This window comes from Carassius carassius, chromosome 7 (genome assembly GCF_963082965.1).
Source record: "Carassius carassius chromosome 7, fCarCar2.1, whole genome shotgun sequence".
In the NCBI taxonomy this organism is placed as follows: Eukaryota; Metazoa; Chordata; class Actinopteri; order Cypriniformes; family Cyprinidae; genus Carassius; species Carassius carassius.
This window is the reverse complement of record NC_081761.1, coordinates 24,749,517-24,771,387: the sequence shown is the minus strand read 5'-3', so window position 1 is coordinate 24,771,387 and position 21,871 is coordinate 24,749,517. Positions and strand designations below refer to the sequence as shown.

The window sequence follows — 21,871 nt, the reverse complement described above, 5'->3', positions numbered from 1 at the left end:
AATAAAAAAAAAACTAAGTAAATAACTAACTAACTAAATAACTAAGTCAACCCAAGGGCCCGCCAATGGTCAGTTCATTAGTTATGTATGTTATTATTTGTTATTGCTTTATGTTTCCTATGTTTTATGCCAAGTAAAACTATGCTAATCAATCCATGATTATTATGTGGGCAGCGGTTATGTGGGCTGTACCATTAGCCTGCTGTCCTACAATCATAATTTAGCCATATTTAGCATTATCTAGAAGTTGTGACACTATAAGTGCATCACACACACACACGCACACACACAAGACTGAAAAAAGAGGAACCAACCACAAAATCTAAAAGAAACATGTAGCCAAATCTTTTGGTCCTTCATTTTTATTTGCACAAAAATGTCCTGCTATCAGAACAAACGCTCATATTAAAGATAACTCGACCCAGACACTGCAGATCCCAATAATTCAAACATATCCAAAAAAGGTCTGAACATCCAAGGTGCAATACGCAAGCATTATTTTTAGCCAATATTTTCTGCCCAGTCCTAAACGCTAGAAAAAAGCAGAATGTAATAAATGCATAATAGGAAGGGCCATGAGATGTTTACAATAAACCTTTACACGTGGAGGTGAAAGGGTGGGTCACATGACAGAGGTGATAAGCCACAAGTGACTGAACTGAGAAAATTGTGGCCTTTCAAAATAACTTAGATAAGTGCTGCAGAAATCCCTAATGTGCACACACTAAAAAGCAGACTTGTAGGACACCCGTTGATTTGCACACAGATCATGTACAGTAAATCATAACCCCAAAACTGGATGAGGTCAGCAAAAGTTATGCCACGCAAGCTCATTTTCTCAGCGCTCCACTAAATGAATCATGTTACTCTTGAGACCAGCTAAACTACTCCAGCAAAGTCTCGAGTAAAGGTGTAAATAGGAATGACATAGTGACCTTGGCCAAATTACAAGATCTGTTTGACTGATTTGAGCTGCTGATATCATCTGACATGTGCATAGTTTGGATCCCATCTTGACTGAGTGGCAAGCTATATCTTCATTGTAAACACAATTATTTACACAACAAGTTTAAAAGTAGTGATAAAATGTCCAAGCACTTACGTTTTGTGGCATTGATGAGATTCTTTCCATCTTTATACAGCTCTTTGATAAACCTGCCGGTTTTGTCCAGCTCAGCTTCATGAGCTTTGATTTTCTCCCTGAAGGCAGGACTGTCCAGGTAAGACTCACTGAACTCCAACGGGTGTAAACCCATTTTTTTTTTACTGGACTCAGCTGACTTCGTTTACAGTTTAAGTTAAATCGTTTAAATCCCGTGAGAAAGCGACTAGCGAATGAATAAAAACCGGTCGAATAACGAAATACTATTTAAAAGGGAACGGAAAGCTGCGCTAAAAAGCCTTTATAAATGCGTCCTCGAATACTTTAGGAAGACCAAACGCGTCGGGAGTTCTCTCGGGAATAAAACTCTTTCCAATTCTTACAAGTAAACGTGACCCTGGGTAACGTTATATTAAGTATGTTCTAGGTTTAAACTCTCGCAAGATAGATAAAACAGCTCTACTCTACACAGATATCTATTGAAATAAAGGTAATAACGTCCAGTCAGGGCTTTGGTCCGCGAATGACAGTCGACTCGAGCGAGTCCCCTCCCGCGTGCAGGACTCTCACGTCATCACGCCTTGGCTCTGGAAAACCGGGATATTTGAGTGAATAACGGGCTGCGGGCAGTGTCGTTATGGAAATTTATGTATTTTCCATCTGAATAAAATCATTCGACATACGTCTAAATTTTTTTTGTGTCTCGATAAACTCCGTAAATACGCTAATACCAATGGCTTGTCAAATCTCATGTTTAAATCTCATGTGGAACTCTAAAATAGCGGATGTTGTTTCCGTCCGCCTGATTCTGCAGAGCGGACCTGCAGGACAGGAGCAGAGCTGCTCTGTCTGAACTAGCTCATAAATATAGAGAAAAAACTGTATATATATATATTTAAAAAAAACTACATCGCAGTTTTTGGTTTAATGACAGCAGTAGGCTAGAGTCTTCAGGGAAATTGATAAAAATACAGTACAGCGATTCAACTAGCAAACCTGAGGCAGGTAACTCAAACAACCATAAATCCAAAAACCAAATAATTCTGAAATTGTTAAAATAAATAATAAATTATGCATATTAAATGACAGCTTTTAATTACGCAGGTTTCGTATTTCTGTTAAGGAAAACTATACAATGTTCAGATGTTATTATGATATATGAAAACGTTATGGAAACGTTATTTTGTATTTTTTTTAATGTACTGTACGTAACAGCTTTGGTGGGTTGAATATTGCTTTATAATTAGTCATTTTATACATGATTACATTACATGAGTAAATATAGCTACTAAATAAATACTATCTCCAAACGTCCAGTATACTCAAATTGAAATGTGTTACATTTCACACGAAGTCATTTGTATGTTTATATTTGACATTGGTGGAAATATTTTCTTTTCCCAGAAACATTCCTTGTCTGTCGTTCAATTTATTCAATTTTAGCACGTGCTACAGCACATGATCAGGTCTGTCATTCACAGAAAACATGCCTAATGCCACTACAAGACCAAAGAGGACGAGGCGTCACAGACGAGCTCAGAGAGAAGATGCTGTGAGAAACGAGCTGGTGTCGAGATCACTGGAGAGCGCTCAGCAGTGTCTGTTCAGTCAGGACTACGGCACTGCTTTTGTTCACTACCTTTTGGCTCTAAACCTTGCCCCAGCTCTAAAAGACTTTGCAAATGTAAGCCAGTGCTTCCTTGGTGTTGTAGTGTGTGTCTGATCTGTCTGTTAACTGTAACAGTGTGTGGTGGTGAAATGATGTATCTAAAGTTGAGAAAGCTTTAGAGCCTTAATGTAAAGGTAAATGTGTGTTTTCGTGTTTACAGGAATCCTTTAGATTTACTCTGTTTAAATGGGCAGACGAGCTGGACTCTCTTGGACGTATCCAGGACCTCTTTAATTGCTACGAACAAGCTATGGAGTTGTTTCCAGTGGATGAGGTTATAGTGAACAGCATGGGAGAGCATCTCTTCAGGTTTGGATAATACATTTATATATTAATATTTTATATATATATATATATATATTATTATTATACATTTAATGTATTACAATTTAAAATAAGTGATTCTATTTTAATATATTTTAAAATTAATTTGATTCCTGTGATGTCAGTGCTGAATTTAAATTTTTTGTTCAAACCATGTTGCTCACTTACAAACATAACCCCTAGTCAACTGTTTTCTTTTTGTTTTTTTTTTGCAGAATGGGGTTTCGGGATGAAGCTGCTGGACATTTTTACAAAGCCCTTAAACTCCGGCCAGACTTCCCAGAGGCAAAGGAGAACTTTTACCGGGTTGCCAACTGGTTGGTGGAACGCTGGCACTTCTTAATGCTCAACGACCATGGACGGAACCACAAGTACCAGCTGGCTGTTAAGAAAGCTGTTGAGGAAGGATGCAGCTCTGTTCTGGATATTGGAACTGGCACAGGCATCCTCGGGTGAGAGTTTTCATAAACTTGTTACACAACATTGTTATTTAACAAATGTCTGTTTCAACTTATATACAGTTGAGTTTGTTTTAATGCTTTTTGTTTGGCATGTTAGTATGTGTGCAAAGATGGCAGGCGCCACTGAGGTCTATGCCTGTGAGCTGTCAAAGACAATGTATGAGCTGGCGTGCGAGGTGCTCTCAGCCAATGGGATGGCAGATAGCATCAAGATTGTTCACCTGAAGTCTCTAGACATGAAAATTCCAAAAGACATTCCAAACAGGTAAATTTTATCTTTATATAGTAACCAAATTCATATTGACAATTATGATTTAATCTATTGAAACTATTCAAAAGTTTGGGACGCCAGTAAGATGTCTCATCAAGATTGCATCTGTTTGATCAAAATATACAGTAAAAACAGTGATATTGTGAAACATTATTAGAATTTAGAGTTACTGTTTTCTATTTTAATAAATGTTAAACTATGATTTATTAGTTTTCAGCAGCCATTACTCCAGTCTTCACATTATCGTCTCATGATCCCTCAAAAATCATTCCAGTATGCTGATTTGCTGCTCAAGAAACATTATCAGTGTTCAAACCAGTTGTGTTTTCTTAGCATTTTTGTAGAAATTGTGCTACAATTTACTTCCATGGAGGAAAACCTTTTCCAGACTAAATTTTCCATTTGGATACTTTTATTGAAGGTGATGCTTATCCTGTGTTTGAGTAATTTCAAATTTGTTCCATATTGTGATCCTCTCTCATAGTGTTGCTGTGTGCTAGTGTTTTTGTCGAGGGGTGCAAGTTCACATGCCTTGTGTCTAGCACTGGTTTGGATTATTACCAGGCAGACATTTGTCCACTTGGAAGCCTTTTTTATGTGTCTTTTGTTAAAAAAAAGTATTAATTTCTTTCTTTTGACCCAAATCTTTAAAAAAAAAATCATGTATTATTTGTAAAAATATTGCTTTACAAAATGTCTTCAGTTCATTTAAAGTGCAAATGTTTTCATAAATGTGTTGATTATGTTCCATTGGTTAGAGTGTCGCTGGTTGTAACAGAGACGGTAGATGCAGGGCTGTTTGGTGAGGGCATCATTGAGACGCTGATCCATGCATGGAAGCACCTGCTTTTACCTCCACCTGTAAGTCACTTTCTGAAGGATTTGAGTATGTGTATGCAGTATTGACTGTTCTGATCAGCAAAGCTACATTGAGGTCACGTGCTGCCACAAATTCAACTCTGATTATAGTGTAATCCTTTTATACAAATGCTTTTATCCTGTCTTATCTCTGGCCAGAGATTTTGGTCTCGGAAAATGTCAAGCTGTCTTGCACCAACGTTAATAGCATGCTTGGCAAAAGATTACATACTTTGCCGTACTACAATCAGATTCTTTCTTCTAAATCCTTACTTAAAATATAGTAAGCTTTTTCCCATGTAAGTCTCAGAGTAACCTCAAGTTACATACATTTTTGGACAACAGGGACGCCTAGTGGCTAATATGCATATAAATAAATGCTGGTGAATCAGTTCTAAAATAATTTTTAGAAAATATGCTTGATGACTAGAAAGTATACAGTTAATATAAAGCTGCTATAATATATATATAAAAAAAAAGATAATACTGTCCATTTCACTAGTGTAAATGATGTTCATAGTTTCTGCCTATAGTGTACAAACTCTTTTACATAATCCATCTGTATAGTATGTTCATAGTACACCTATGTGTATATCATCCTGATAGTATTTAAAATCTGTAAATTATGTCCATAATACTTCTCTGTATAGTTTTGTAGACCTGAATATTCTGTACTTACTAACTTGCTAACTGCATTTTGTTGCCTTGTACCTTACATGTGCAATGACAATAAAGTTGAATCAAATCTAATCTGATAATGCTTCCAAGTCTATCACAACAATTGATTATTAAATCATTTCAACAGAACACGCACCAACAACCCTTGTCCAGTCCCTCACAAACGGGCCGGGTAATACCTGCTGGTGCAACTGTGTTTGGAGTCGCTGTGCAGTGCCGTGAGATCCGTAGACATCACAGGTGAGAGACCAAAGCTGCTTATGTGTGAGTGACACATTGATAAACCTCATATTAAACTTAACACAATACCAAAGAAGCAGGCTCTGGAGTATGATCTGAAAAAGATTAGAGTGAACATTTAGCGATTGAATTACTAATCAACCTTCCGCAGGCTGTGTGCGTCTTCAGTTGGAGGCTTGGATCTGTCTGCAGTAGGACAGATTTATAGTCCTGTGAGCTGTCTGGCTGATGCTGAGGACAGCACTGAGCCCTATACCACTGAAAGACTGAGCCGCCTGCGTGGAGGATACATTCAGCTCACACAACCTTTCACAGCTCTGGACATAGACTTCAATAATGTGCAGGTACACAACTCGGCATAATATAGAGCTGAGTGTTGAAATAAAAGTGTCTTTTGATAATGCAGCAAGCCAACTTATCAAAAGTCACAGTTAAGACATTTAATGTTAACAAAGATTTCATTTTCAAATAAATGCTGTTATTTTGAACTTACTGTTCATCCTGAAACAAAAATGTTTATTGAGCACCAAATCAGTATATGAGAATGCATTCTAAAGCATCATGCAAAAAAAAAAAGACTAGAGTAATGGCTGCTAAAATTCAGCTTTGTCACCACAGGAATAACTTGCATTTTTAAATATGTTAAAATCGAAACCAGTCATTTTAAATCGTAATAATATATCACAATATTAGTTGTTGTACTGTATTTTTGATCCAGTAAATGCACCATGGGTAAGCACGAGAGACAAAAAAATCATTTAAAAATCTGACCCTAAACTTTGGATGCATTATAGTGTAATAGAGACATACAGTGAACATTGAGCAGATGGAAGAGAAGCAACACAACTGAAATAACTATAAAGTGGCTTGGTTGCAGTAAGTGGTATTCTCTGTGTTGCAGGAGCTGGAGGGTCTTTGCTCCAGAGAGGTGATGCAGCTGCGGCTGTGTGTAACTCAGGAGGGTGTTCTTGATGCTCTGGCAGTATGGTTTCAGCTCCACCTCGACCAGGACAACCACCTGTCCACTGGCCCACAGGAAGACACATGCTGGGAGCAGGCCATCTATCCAATACAGAGTCCATTCAGTAAGAGCAACTGCATATTAATGCGAAAATATAGAGAGTAAGGAGGGTAAAGATGACCATGACTCAATGGTTCTCAAGTGGGCTCCTCAGCAAATTTCTAAGATGACTTGAAGTAGGCATGAAATAGGATTGTGGTGTTTTCTTCTTTATAGTGACTTATAACTGAATGAAAAAGAATGTAGGCTGGGACATGCTTAAACATGCTAGCAACATTCTAATCATGCTAGCAAAATGTTAACAACCTGTTAATCGTGTGTGTGTATGGAATATGCATCATTTGAGGTTGTGTGAAGACGATTTTAAGCTAAAGCCTGTTCGATAGATCTTTTGAATAATAATGAATTGACTTGAATTCATGTCGTCCCTCAGACACTGTGAAATGTGGTGATGAAATACTGGTGGAAGTTTCCTGTAAGGACTCTTATCTCAGGCTATGCTGTGCTGCTATCATAAGAGATGGACACACATTCCGTATGGACAGCATAACTCCAAAGATCCTCGCTGCAAATCCCGAGGCCGAGCTGTGCAGTGCTCTGGCTTGCCTTCAAACCAGCCTGCAGAAACCATCTTGCGCTTTTATGCTGGAGTCGACTGAGATCGCCCTCCTCAATAACACAGCGTATCATAACAGCTTCCAGAGGGCCATGAGCAAACTTTTGGTTTCTCTTAAGTCAACTAGGTCACAACAATCAGTCACAGAACTCGATCCGATCTACGTGCTCGATGTCTCCGAGGGCTTTTCTGTGCTCTCCTTGATTGCAGCCCAGTTAGGCTTCGATTCAAGTGAAGACAAACAGATCGGCCCTGGAACGTTTCAAGCCTACAGCTCAGTGGAAAAGGAGCATCACCAGACTATGTTGAGACTGCTGGCCAAAGGAAACGGTGTGCTTGAAAGCACACTGGAGTTCTGGTTAAGTCATGTGGAGGATGATTCTGCAGTTCTTCAACGGCCAGCCACTGAGAAGCTCTGGAGCGCCATCATTCTCGACTGCATAGAGACCTGTGGCCTTATTAGACAGAAAATGTTGGAGAAAGCAACGTTAGCTAGGTAAGAGTTTAAATCATAGTATGGTTAGTTCTTTTTTTAGGTTCGTAAACAGTAGTTTTTGTTGTGAATATTTCAGGTGTTTGCTGGAGGACGGTGGGCAGATCTTTCCAGAGCGCATTGTGATCCACGGGATGCTTGTTGAGTCTGACACGCTGCTTCGGGAAAGCGCTGTTCAAGGAACAGAGCCGACTCTCGGGTTCAACATTGCTCCATTCATCAATCAGTTCACAGTATGTTTGGCTCTGTCAATACAACAATTGTGTGTAAGGTCTCATGTCTACTCTGGAACATTCTCTAGAATATTTAGGTTCAATGTATTATAGGCTTTGTTAACACTGAACCCAAATCTAATTTACAAACCAAATCTATATATCTATGTTGGTTGCCATAAAAATTTGCAAGTGCTTTATTTAAAAAGTGAAAGTTTTGAAGTGCACGATATTACATTATTTTTACACTTCACATTTGCTTTGTCCCAAAACTGCTCGCTTGTTCACTGCTTCACATTTTACGACATTCAAATACCACAAAGTTCATTATAAGTGGAAATAGCAAGAAAAAAAAAAAGTGAATTTACATAAAGCATTGTGTATGATCCATTCTGACCTTTCAGCCTGAAATATGTTTTTAAAAATCATATTTGAATCCTGTAAATATTGGGTTTATAGTATGATACCAGTAAAATATTATATATGTTTAATAAATAAATAAAAAATTATAACATATAAATAATTAATTTAAAAATATATAAATAATTTAAAATTACATAATAAATAAAAATCTATAATTTACCAAGAATATATTAATCGTCCAAACATGACAGTATTTTTTTTATTTCAAATGAACTTTCTATTTATCAAAGTATCCTATTATTAAAATATTTAGCAGCAAAACTGTTATCAAAATTGATAATAATAATTATAATAATATTTCTTTCCTGAGCAGATATTAGAATGATTTCTGAAAGATCATGTGATGCAGAAGACTGGAATAATGATGCTGAAAATTCAGCTTTTCCAACAAGGGAACAAATACCATTTTAAAATATATTAATATAGGAACCAGTTCTTTTAAGTTGTAATAATATTTCACAATATTGCTGCTTTCACAGTGTGATTCAGTGTGTTGGTCTCAACAAAACTCAATTCTTCTGTAATCAGAAGCTTTTTAGCCTTTTTGTGTAAACATTATTGTTCAGCTTTTAGTTTGTTTTTACAAGACTCAACTTTGACCTGATAACTCGAGTGCACATTGTAGTTCAAATTCCAAAATGGGGTGTTAGCTGATTTTTAAGACCTATTGAATTGAATTGAAACTCAGTGTATGTTGCATTCATCTCATTTGGGCTCAAAATGGCCAGAAACACCTCTGCTATGTGGTTAATTCTAGATGATTTATACAGTATTGTCAAATACCATACTTCCTAACAGAAAGACCAGGATTATGTCAAACAGTTAGAGTTGGTGAGATACCATGGATTATCCTCTTATCAAAAATCAGATTGTCCATTTAATGTACCGAGAGAAATGATATACATAATAAATATATTCTGTGGTTTCTGTAAATGACAGAATTAAGGTGTCTAAAGAATAAAAATGTCTCTTCTTCTTCTCTTAGGTACCTGTTCATGTGTTTTTGGACCTGTCCACACTTGAATGTACACATCTTAGTGAAGCAGTAGAACTCTTCGCTCTGGACCTCATGAACAGCACTGCCAATTACACTGACAGAGAAGTCAAAGTGAGTTCGGGCTTCTCTCCAAATTGCATGACAAAAATTGTAGTTAGTTACGTAATCCATTACATTACACGTTTTAGGGAATATAATCAGACTACTTTTTGATTACCTTTGACCCAAGTCAAAATGACTAAGTCAGTCATAAAAATGTACAATTAAAATAGATCATTTTAAAATAACATCAATCAAAATAAAACACTTAATAAAACAGAAATTGTTTGTTTACCTGGGTGTCATGTCAGCATTTTTCAAAATAAAATTTAAAAGATAAAAAAAAGAATTTGGGAGAATCTGTAAATTATATGAAAAAACTTTAAAAAGTATTGCTTGTAAATCAAGTGATCAATAAAAAAAAAGTAACTGTAGTCTGATTATGAGTATTTTAAGATGTATTTTAATCTACTTACAATTACTTATTTTTTTTTAATCTGATTATGTAATCCAGATTACATATAATCAGTAACTACCCAGCTCTGGCTTTACATTAAATAATAAATAATTATTAGATGAAAAACAAAAAAATAGAAATGTTGCCTTGCTAAAGTGGTTAAAACTGAAATAAAAATAAATTAAGATAAATCAAATTTAACAACGTAAAATAAATCCAAATACAAAAAAAATACAAACATTCAAAAACAATAGAAACTAACAATTTCAAGCTTGTTTTATTTCATTTTAGATCGTTTTAAGAACTTATATTAAATTGGAAATTGCCTTTTATTTTGTGCATTTGGCAGGTGCGGGTCAACACCTCAGGCAAGGTGACTGCCGTTGCTTTCTGGTACCAGATCCATCTGGACTCTGAGCAGAGCGTCAGCACCTTCAGTGAGGACTCTCACTGGAAGCAGGCAGCGGTGGTCCTCCAGCAGCCCCTGACGGTCAGCAGAGGAGAGTGGGTCAAGCTCAGCATCCAGCTCCACAAGAGCAGCATCTCCATTACAGCTGTTAAAGAAGAAGGGCTGGGGGCTGATGATGATATCAGGGAGGCGGAGCCTATGACCAGTGACTCATGATGTGGGAGGGGTCTCCTTTATTGATATAACACACTCCACAGCGAATTGCTGCTGATTGGCAATTATTTTATGGCTGTATGGTAAACAAAGTTATTTTTAAGAACCAGCACACATTTTACATTAAAATAATTTCACCATGACTGTGTGTGGCTTGATGCTTATTATAGGTATACTTAAAGGAACAGTTCACCCAAAAATGGAAATGTGCTGAAAATGAACTCATCTTCAGGCCATACAAGATACAGATGAGTTTGTTTCTTAATGGGAACAAATTTAGAGAAATGTATCATTACATACTCACCAATGGATCCTCTGCATTGAACTGGGGATAAGCATTCTTTCTTTGTACAGTGGAAGGAAATGGTAACGTTATACATATTTGGAATGGCATGAGAGTGAGTAAATGATGATTTCTGGGTAAACTATTCCTTTGAACTTGGATGGAAGGCAGTTAAGCAGAAATACTTAATACACATTTCCATGTGAAGTTTAATGATTCGTGACAACCACTGTTAGATAAGGCAATGCAATCGTACAAACCATTGTGGAAAATGCATCTTTTGGAAAACAAATAAATGGGAATATTTCCCACAGGTCCACATCTGTAATGCTAGAACAATCTGCCCTTACTGTTATACTATATCTGACATTTAAATCTCATGTGCAGCTGATAATAAAAAATGACAGACCACTGAAAACATTAACAAAACAAAAAAGTTACAACAATAAGACAACTTTGGCTGATATTTAGACGTTGCATCATTTCCCAAGGTGAACTTAAAAGTCCTCAAAATTTTCAATTATTAACTAAACTGTTTTTAACCTAATTTTCTTTAATCATTAAAATAACCAAAATTTTATGTTTTTATTTTATGTGTCCACAAATACATGAATCTATTATGAAAGCAAGCAGTCCAGGAGAGGTTGCAAAGCTCTGAAGCGAAATAAGCCGAAATATGGGTGCTTCGGTATTTTGTGCTTTAGAGCCAATGTTTAAACTGTAGTTGCTTTACCACATGCATATACTCTGCTGAGTGGAGATGTTGCAGATCTCCATGGCATCCTGGCAATTTGATATTACTGTCCATGATCAAGGTGCTGCTCCATGGAAGAAAAAAATTAAAACACTTACCATATTACTTAAAACGTATTTGCATTCACAGATAAAAATGTGAAAGTATCAGATAATGACGAAGAACAAAAAAACTAAAATTACTTGATAAAATCCAGGAGGATGTCAATGACATTTTGAAGTAGCATTATCAATACATAGTGTTTTTTTAGAATAAAAACATTCATAAAGCTGTCTTAAATTATCTGATGGTGTGAAAAATTAAAACGGGTATTGGAGAATTACTGTGCTTGGCTCTGTCAGTTTATAATTTGGTCATGTTTTCAGCAAAGCAATCCCAAACTGAGATAAAAACAGAGGACCAACACCACTCAAGTCCTTCATATGTGTTCTTGCTTCCAAAGCTTCACCGAGCCTCTCTGAACACATATTAAACACGAGTATGAATGGTTACCAGAGTTAACGGCGGCTGCATATACTAGAAACAGTAGTTAACACACATTAGATCGATGTGCATTAACTATTTGTGATGCTAAATGATTGCTGCATAGTCTGAGCCTGGATCTGTATGATCGGCAGATATCAAAGCGGGCGTGATATCATCCACATCTCCTTCCCATGGTACGCTGCCAAGGTTGGCAGGAGCAGAGATGGAGTGGGGGGTTACGGTGTGGCCCATGCCCTGGTAACGGCCCTTAGGAGATGGAGGGGTGGAGGACGATTCAACGCCTGGATCCTGAGAACCATCTGACAGCAGTCCTCTGTTCTCATCCTGGAAAACCTCTTCACCAAAATATGTTTTCCTTGGCCGACCCATGACAGTTCTCCCTGAATCGCAGCACATAAATAAGATGAATAAGTGTTTGAAAAGGGGGTTGGGTATTGACACAGATTTCACAAACTGTTCAGGAAATATGAATATAAGGTGCAAAAACCCTACAGTAGTATTACTGGTAGACCTCTGAGGAGGAAAAAAGTATGATTTGACTGCTTAATGTAGGTGAAGTATTTTGTAAGAATCCAAAAAAGATAAGAAAAGACTGTCGTGACTTACCGACATTGCGCACTTGTTCCGAGATGTCGGCCCGTATATCTGAGACATCCCACATGGCCAGGAAGGAATCAAAGCAAGAACCTTCCTCTGCTTCCTGTATGTAGGGCTTGTAAGTGAAGCTGAAATGATGGGCAATGGCTGCCAAAAACATTTCCACACAGATGATGAAGTCCTGTGAGAACACAGAAAAACAGACCTTTCAGTTTAAGGTTACTTCCTCTTGTGCAACCAGAAGTTCATTAATGGTGCTGCAATAACAATGGTGCATTGTATACCTGGTAAGCCAGTCAAAGATATATACAAGAACAATATTATACGAGTATTCTAAGCTTAAATTTTATTTTATTTTAAAGGAAAAATATCTAAACTCTTTGGTCATTTTTGAGCGAGATGCTGACAGTCTAATCAGATTCAACGATCTATGCTAAGCTACAGCTAAAGTGCTAACGCCAGACCCAGAGATCGGCTGAATGGATTCGAAAAGGTAAAACTCAACTGTTTAACTCTAGGGGAGATGGAAAATGAGCCTATTTTCAAAAATAGTGGAGTGTGTTCCTTTAATGTTGAGATCAAGGTATACATACCTGTAATCCAGTGGCTACAGCCTCCACGCTGTCCCAGTCCCAGGTGTGCGAGTCTGAGATCACACCGACCTTCACTAAAAGCGCAATGACCGCAGCTTGCCTAAAACAGGTCAAAGAACATTATAGGGTGGCAAAACTATCATAAAAAATACTGGGAATTATAATAATAATTATTCAATTTAATATTTGATTTATTTATGTGAATATTAAATCTTTATCTATCTATCTATCTATATATATATATATATATATATATATATATATATATATATATATATATATATATATATATATATATATATATATATAGTACGTTCTATTATAATACAATGATACAATAAATACTTGAATTTTAGATAATTCTTTTTCTATAAAATGAATACAATGCGTCCACATTTTACGTTTTTAAATATTTGATGTTTCTCTTATTTTAACAATTTCAAAATTATTATTATTAGTAGTAGTAGTAGTAGTAGTAGAATTTTTATCCTTTTGATTCTAGGTTGAAAAATAACCTGGGGGGTGGGCTTTTAAAAGGCTTCATGCAATTTTCTCATAAATTTATATAGATTATTATAATTCCGATCAAACATGGTCATTAACTGTCATGATTTAGTTGTACCATCCTGATACTATATAGTGTATTCTAGAAAATTGCCCAGCAAGAAGGAAACTAAATTTGACTAGAAGCAGATCTGAATTATTACAGTGTTAAATGTGTAGTGAATGGTTTACCAGAATGACACAAAGACCACCAGCTTGACACAGAGGAATTTGCCCACAGGTTTGATGGGACTCAGCTCTTCTCTCAGAGCCTTGTAGAACAGCACAAGACAGTACATGGCAAACTGAAGAGAGAAAGTTCAACATGAGCACATTACCATTAGATAATCAGATCACCGTTTATATTGAAGCAACAACAGTTAAAAGATAATGAATAGTTCATGCTCCCTAAGCTGTTTACTGTTCATAAGCTGCATAAACACACATGAGAGGCTGTAAAGTCTGGTTTGTTTTTATTTCACATCAAATGAATGGGTAAAAACCCATAAGGATGGCTCTGTAAACAGGTCTTTAGTTAGATTTTATCTTCCTTTTACTGCTGCCTGGTTCCTGAATGACTGCAGATTCACTCACGTGACAGTCTTCCATAATATTCAGGACAGAACAGGTACTTACAAGCTGAGAGAGATTGTTGACGATAACCAGATATGTCCAGGCATTTTTTGAACTGAAGTTACCTTCATCGTAGACCCCACAAAGCTGACAAATCCTAATTTGGCAGGACAGAAATGATGCAAATCATTGACCATCAGACAAAGTTTATTCTAAACTGACATGCTTATTTTCATATCATATGTTTATTTTTACACCATATAAAAGCAGAGTCTAGGACGTAATTTTAGCAGCAGGAAAATAAAGTTAGTCTTGAGTTTAAAAGCATCAGAGCACAGAAACATTAGTGTCGACTAAAGGGGTTTGTTGATGCACGTTCATGAACAAAAATTAGTAAATTACACTAGCATTCAAATGTTTGAGGTCAGCAGAACTATACAGAAATTAACTTTTTTTAATCAATAAACTGTAGTTAAAATGTAGCTAAAATGCTGGTATTTGAATCGCAAATTTAAACTACAGTACACTTTAAAATATATTCAAATAAAAAACATTTTAAATCAATTTTAACACTATAATTTTACCATTCTAAATTGTGATAAATGTAATTAAAAAAGTTATTGTATTTTTCATAAAATAAATGCAGCCTTGTTGAGCATAAGAGACTTTAAAAACATTAAAAACATCTGACCCCGAACATTTGAACAATAGTGTACTGTATACCAGTATATTGCGTCCTTATGTATCTTTATATGGTGTAAAACCACATAAAAACTCAGAAAAATGTGACGAAACTGATAGCAAATGCTTGATTAACCTCAACAACATACACAAAATGAATGACACTTACAAAGCAATGACTGTGGTGACGGGTCTCACAACTGTGTACTGCAGAACCCCCAGTTTACATCTCAGCAGAAGCACTCTGTTGAGAGAGAGAGAGAGAGAGAGAGAGAGAGGGGAAAAAACAGTTCAGTAAATGTGCTGTTCTCAATAAGACAACGGAGAAAAGAGGCCATGAGAAAACATTGTTGCAGTATAAATAAAAGTTTCCCTGGCACTGTATAAAATCAATTAAAGGTAACTTCACGGTCACATAACATAGAGCTCTACTGTTCTCTAAAGGAGTTTTTTTTTTTTTTCAAAACACAAACATATTTTTTCCAGTTAAAACGCTGCTGGTTTAAATCACTTTTCACACATTACCACCACTGCCTAGCGTAAATCTAAAACTTGCAGCCGTCAGCAGCAACAGCTAAAAGCAGCCAACAACACCAAGAGAGTGTTCACTCTGCAAGCTATTTAGAAGAAATCTCTTCCTGCTGTATCTAAACAAAAGACTTTCTATTCCCATCCTCCGCTTTAAAGAGGGCCCCAAAGGAGAGGATGGTAAACAGATAATGGAGGCCCTCAACATAAGAGCCTCAGCCATAACATCTTGACTTTCTCCTTTAGTAATACAAACAACAGATATGCATTAAATACCACATCCTGCCCCACTTTCATATCCTATTCATGTCTGTGCAAACACTCACTCTCCCATGGGCCACGGAGGGCAGCAGCAAAGAGGGGGGAGATGCTTTTGTTGCTCCTGCACCTCCAGCATCAGCACCAGACTGGGATACTGGTTTCCCAAAAAGTTGAGAAGGAAGGTCATGAAGTTGTAGATGACATAGGCCTCATAGCACTCTCTACATGTGTCTACATAGATGGCAATGTTGGGATACTTCAATGCAATCCACTGTGAAAACACAAGAAGAGACCAAAGAGTAAAGTGAACTTTTATATAGAGTACAGAAATGTCAAAAAAAAAAAAAACAGATTGGATGCACATGAGTTTGGTCAAGTAAAGCACTTTTCTGGTCCAACTCTTAAAGCAATCCAAGTCATGAGCATCTGCAACATCAGGCCTCACATTAACTGATTGTCAGACAGAAAAAGGCCAGTGTTCAAGTCAAGGCAATCTTAATAGGAGACAACACATCAAAGAAGCTATTTGCGAATCAAATATCAACATGTTAGCTATCATCGTGATCACATGATACTTACACTATCCAGGCTGTATATAGGAACCATCCATAATATTCTGAGTATGAAAAAACATGTGCACGTGTGAGAAATAGACAAAACAATTGAAGATAATGTCAATTAATATTGCATTAAAAAAACTTGATATTAAAATGTTCCATACAACAATACCTGATAATAGGTTTTTGCAGCTCCGGTTGTGTGTAGTGTACTAGATGCTGCAAAATCCCCCACAGTGAGATGGGTATAGTCATAAACACAAATATCCCAGCGATGAACCATGCCTTATTAGGAGTACTAACCTATGAGATTACAAGGAGAAAACGAATACCATCAATGTGAATAGTCTAAACTAGCACCAATACAATTCAAATAATCAAATTTGACTCTTATATACAGTGGTGGAAGGTTTTTTTTTTAACAATAGTATTTTCACCAGCTAAAAATGGTTTTAATTCAGTTATTTCTATCTTTTGCAGTAGTGTGTCAGTAGGAAATATCAGTTTACATTTCCAAACATTCATTTTGCCATTATTTGTAATAATCCAGTGATTTTTGTCTGACAACAGTGCTCCAAACAGAGATCTGATCTGATGATCATCCAGTCTACGTGGAATGGCATGAAGAAACAGAACAAACGGAGACTGACTCAATCCAGAAGAACTGAGGCAACGTCTCCAAGATGCTTCAAGAGATCTACCTGAAAAGCTACAGTACTGAGAAATGTTGTAGGCACTTGTGTAAGAATGCTGTACAATGAGTTTGCTGTCAAGAATAATGTCGTAAATAAATTTTCTTTATCAATTAACTTTTAACTAAATAATTCAACATTTGGTGTGAGCCACCTTTGCGTTTACAGCAGCTTTTGCCCTAGCTGCACTTGTGCACAGTTTTTCAGGTAGCTTTACAGACAGGTCTTATAATGTGTATTAATATTTTGAATAAACTTTCAGTTTTCATTTTAATTTTAGTAATTTTGCTGTGTTTGTGTTTTAATTGTTTTGTTTTTTTTAAACATAACCTTTTTCAATTCATTTTTTCATCTAATATTTCTATTCTATTCGGATGTTTATCTTAATTTTTAACTACTGTAATAGTTCTAATTTTAGTTAACAATAAAAACACTGATCTGACCCTGAAGTATATTATGCAGCTTAAAGTTTACTTAATTCACATTAGAAAATGCTCATTTACTGACAGCTGAAGAATACAGATAATATAAAACAAAATGTTAAGATCACATTATGATTGAAAGTTTCATTTCTTAACCTATTAATATTTAATTAATAATTCAATAAATCAATTTAAGTAATTCCTTTTCTATAATAATACACCTTTTGGACCATATTAAAACACATTTTCAGGTTTAGACCTCTTGTACTATAATCAAAATGGTTTCATTGCAGGACAAATTAGACTCAGTCTACATGGGAAGTTTTTAGGACAACAACAGAGTGTTAACAACATTTATGAACACATTCGAAAGTCAGCTGTTTGATCTTTAATTTATGTAATTCTAAAAAGACCTCTGACCCCAGATTTCTGAAGTTCCCATATACAGAGTGGAAGGACCACCAGGAGCAGCAGAATGTAGAGCACCAGCACCAGAGGCCGGATCCACCGCCTCCAGTTCCCGCATGTGCACGGCATCTCTCCTGCTGCCGCCGAGCTCTCACATTACCCTCCGGTTGAGTTTGACACCGAGAGAAGCCGAATTAAGTTCTCGGCAGTTCAACTCCCGTGGCTTGGTTTAGATGCATATGACGCGTATAAACACGAATGAGATATTGATGAATCATGAGTAAAACAATCAGCTGATTCATCCCAATCCCACAAACATCACTACCGTTACGTTCAAAAGCCGCTCGAAATCGCGTCCATTACAAAGTTAGCGCACGATCATATTTTATTATCTCATAGCAGAAATCATGTTACAAAATACACACATAAAACTTTATTGACTTCCAAAATAAAAAAGTGAGCAAGACCGAGAAGGTAATAAACAAAGCTGGTCAGAACTTCCTGTTGATCTCGCCGTCACCTTCTGCCGTCACTGCCGGTTCTTCGCCTGTTTTGTGAAACATTTTTACCGTTTAGCGCCACCGCTCGGATCGGAGAACCGACAAACTGGCGTGTAGAAACAGTAACGTACTCGCAGTCTCATATGGAATGATATTCCGGACTTTTTTCAAAAGCAATTGCAAATTGCAAATTGTATTTACCATTTTCGTTTAAGCGAACGCACAGTGTCTGCCAAATTTAAAATGGAAATGCAAAGTCCGTTTGCAATTGTGTTTCCCATATCTTACGAGCTATGAGCCTGTCATATTTAAATAGCAATATTAATTACCACATTTGCCTTTTCACTCTCTCTGCACTGTGCATGTAAACTGCCAAAACTCAAATGGAATCGCAATTCCTTTTGCATTTGAATTTCCAACGTCTACATGGAAACCTGTCAATCAAGTGACAAGGGTGGGGCCATTTTATTGGGCGTGTTTGCATTGGGAAGTGACGTCACTCACAGTCGATGGTAATAAATAATTATTAATTAATTAGTGTGGACTTTGTCATCTAAATACTTAATAACCAATAGGGTTAAGGATGTGTCTTAAAATTACTTCATCTTTTCTATCCTGTGAAGCTTTACTTAAAAAAGATGTTTCCTGATATTGATACTTTATGTTCTTTTTGTGGTGCTGAACACGAATCCATTTCTCATCTCTTCTGGGAATGCACATATACAAGTCTGTTCTCAAGGAATTTTTGTATCTTCGATCATACTAAAATGTACCATGTTTTACTATGGTAAATATGAGTTATCGATAGTGTTTATAATTAAACCACAGTAGCCACAAATGTACAGTTGTCTGAGACGTTATGAAATGTTCTTTAACATCATGAACCATAAAATGTAGTCAGTGGTCTGCTATGGTTTATTTTCATAATAGGTAAACACAGGTCACAAGTTAACACGGTCACATTTCCTTGATTCAGCAGCAGCACGATGTGACGCCGAGAGTCCTGTCTTCAATCGAGAGATCTGGAGCTGTTTCGGTGTAGATCGGTAGCTCAGTGGTTAGTGAATCTTGTCTCGTGGTGCGGTGCTCCGTCTTTTAGCGCGTGTTCGAAACCCGCGCCATCACAGACGTACTTTATTTTTTTGTTTATCCTACTTACTTCTGCCGCGAAACGGGCGATCATACTAATAACTTGTAATCTTTACAAGAATATCTGAATCATGCAATGAGCAAGTCTGCGTTTATTAAACACTTAATATCATGTCAGTTTGTGCTTTCAGAATTGCAGAGTCTGCTGCCGTCGTTCCAGCACATCTGCAGCAGAGACCTGTCCTGAACCAGGAAGTTGGTCACCAGATTACACGGTAACCAGTTAAACCGCAACACCTGGAAGATTAGGCAAATAGACGCTGATTTCGGACATGCATCCTCAGTAGTTCAGACTTTGTGCATTCGACTCGGGAGTGTGATGTCTGTGAGGACGCAGGTCCGGTAATTCTGCAAACAGCAGCGTACATGATAACTTCAGTCAGCTCGCCTTGACTACTGCAATTTTCATCACTGTATATTTACAATAAAACAAAAAAGGATATGAAATACCACTGCCTCCTTTCATTTTTCATTTAAACATAATAATAGCAGCAGAAATGTACTTAGTTCAGGAAAATGTGTATATATACAGTCATTACAAATTAAACTAAATATTATATCAATTGCCTCTTTTATTACCGTCGACTGTGAGTGACGTCACTTCCCAATGCAAACACGCCCAATAAAATGGCCCCACCCCTGTTACTTGATTGACAGGTTTCCGTGTAGACGTTGGAAATTCAAATGCATAAGGAATTGCGATTCCATTTGAGTTTTGGCAGTTTACATGCACAGTGCAGAGAGATTGAAAAGGCAAATGTGGTAATTAATATTGCTATTTAAATATGACAGGCTCATAGCTCGTAAGATATGGGAAACACAATTGCAAACGGACTTTGCATTTCCATTTTAAATTTGGCAGACACTGTGCGTTCGCTTAAACGAAAATGCAAATGGTAATGCGCGATTTGCATTTGCGTTTGGATTATGTCACATTTTATGCGTCCACAAATTGAAAAGGCAATTGCAAATACAATTTGCAATTCCTTTTGAATAAAGTCCGGAATATTATTCCATAGTCTCAATTAACAATTAACAAACCCAATCCATAAAGGATCAGATGGTGTGTTTAAAAAAAAAAAAAGGTTTCGACGTGTGTAAAAAGTGTTTCTTTGCTGTTAGTGACTAGTACTTGTATCTGTCAGCAAGTCTTATACTTACTTATCCATAAAATAAATAAAGTAAAAACAGAACTTACCCCACTAACGTTACCTGGTAGGCTGTACAGGCGTTCGAAAACATTAGCATTTTTAATTCATTTACTGAGGTAATTACATTTTCAAACTATTTGTTATGACACATCTCTTAATAACAACCCCTACCACTATTATTGAAATCTAAAATGCTAAACTTATATGAAACCTTACTTTAAATGGGCAAAAATCATTAGAAACGAATATTGAGTAACGTATATTCGTTTCCAATTCAATTCGTTGCGAATAGTATGCGTAGTTCTGCACAGACAGATTTGGACCCATTTTTGTGGGCGTCAATCCTCATCATATAATCAACCATAATGTTTCTAGTATTTTATTAATATAAAGGTAAAAGCTTGTGATGCCATATATAAAATTAAACTAAAGAGCCTGCTGATTTAAATGATACATTTTCTGTCATTCAACATGATTAGATATAAATGTAGGCCAATTAACTAGACATGAAATTAGTAGGCTACTTTATTTCCTTGGATTTTCCTGCAGCTATTTTTGTATTGTTTTTATTCGTATTATTCTATTTTTACAGATTAAGAGATTAATTATTTTGTGAAAGGTTAATATTCATCATCACTTATGTGTGCACCTTATGTAACCCTTCCTTTGCCTGGTCTTTATGGACCACTTTTGTGATGTTTTGTTGCCTTTTTTTTCTCTCCCTTTAAGTTTGTTGAAATGTACATGCTATTTTGGAGAATCTCTTAACAAAAAGTAGAAAAGTTTTACTTAAAATTGTACTTCGTGAGAAAAGATTAGTACATAATAGTATATTAAGATTAATACATATATAACATTTAAAATTTCTTTAGGACTACCCTAAGAACAAGTGAAAGTCTTGTGCGAAAAAAAAAGGTGAAAGTGCTCAGGCTGAAGGTGGTTCACTAGATGGCAGTGTGTGTTAACACTTTTCATGCAGGGTTATCCAAATAATCCATTCGCTCTATATTCCATATAAAGTATTCCTGGACAAAAGCCAGCAATGTCTCTAAGACTTTTTTTCTTTTTTTACTCTAAGTTTTCTTTTTTTAACAGGAAGAATGCGCTTTATGTTTTTGTTTGTTTTCCTGAACAACAGACAGAACAGTCCTCAAATTACTGTTTCTAATTAAGATTCCTGGGGTATGATGAAAAAGTTGTATTTCTTCCC

At 36.3% G+C, this 21,871-nt stretch overlaps 3 protein-coding genes across 3 annotated transcripts in view; 1 reads left to right on the top strand and 2 right to left on the bottom strand.

Annotated features, from left to right (window-relative positions):
• arhgap10 (Rho GTPase activating protein 10) overlaps window positions 1-1,784 on the bottom strand; it is a 69,448-nt gene extending 67,664 nt beyond the window's left edge. The window contains exon 1 of the mRNA XM_059554282.1: window positions 1,103-1,784. Within this exon, the coding sequence (XP_059410265.1) occupies window positions 1,103-1,256 (154 nt within the window). The 5' untranslated portion in view covers window positions 1,257-1,784. The remainder of the gene's footprint in view (window positions 1-1,102) is intronic.
• A 122-nt stretch (window positions 1,785-1,906) lies between these two features.
• prmt9 (protein arginine methyltransferase 9) lies at window positions 1,907-10,626 on the top strand. Its single transcript, XM_059554281.1, has 13 exons — window positions 1,907-2,107; window positions 2,546-2,786; window positions 2,932-3,080; window positions 3,311-3,547; window positions 3,654-3,821; window positions 4,586-4,688; window positions 5,491-5,603; window positions 5,755-5,947; window positions 6,505-6,688; window positions 7,058-7,736; window positions 7,813-7,966; window positions 9,354-9,476; window positions 10,211-10,626. The coding sequence occupies exons 2-13, from the start codon at window positions 2,589-2,591 to the stop codon at window positions 10,484-10,486; spliced, it is 2,577 nt and encodes an 858-aa protein (XP_059410264.1). The 5' UTR covers window positions 1,907-2,107; window positions 2,546-2,588; the 3' UTR covers window positions 10,487-10,626.
• An 838-nt stretch (window positions 10,627-11,464) lies between these two features.
• LOC132143767 (transmembrane protein 184C-like) lies at window positions 11,465-18,371 on the bottom strand. Its single transcript, XM_059554280.1, has 10 exons — window positions 17,874-18,371; window positions 16,512-16,642; window positions 16,362-16,398; window positions 15,848-16,053; window positions 15,163-15,237; window positions 14,376-14,469; window positions 13,932-14,044; window positions 13,197-13,296; window positions 12,613-12,784; window positions 11,465-12,386 (listed from the first exon to the last, which is right to left on the bottom strand). The coding sequence occupies exons 1-10, from the start codon at window positions 17,988-17,990 to the stop codon at window positions 12,091-12,093; spliced, it is 1,341 nt and encodes a 446-aa protein (XP_059410263.1). The 5' UTR covers window positions 17,991-18,371; the 3' UTR covers window positions 11,465-12,090.
• Window positions 18,372-21,871: the final 3,500 nt, after the last annotated feature.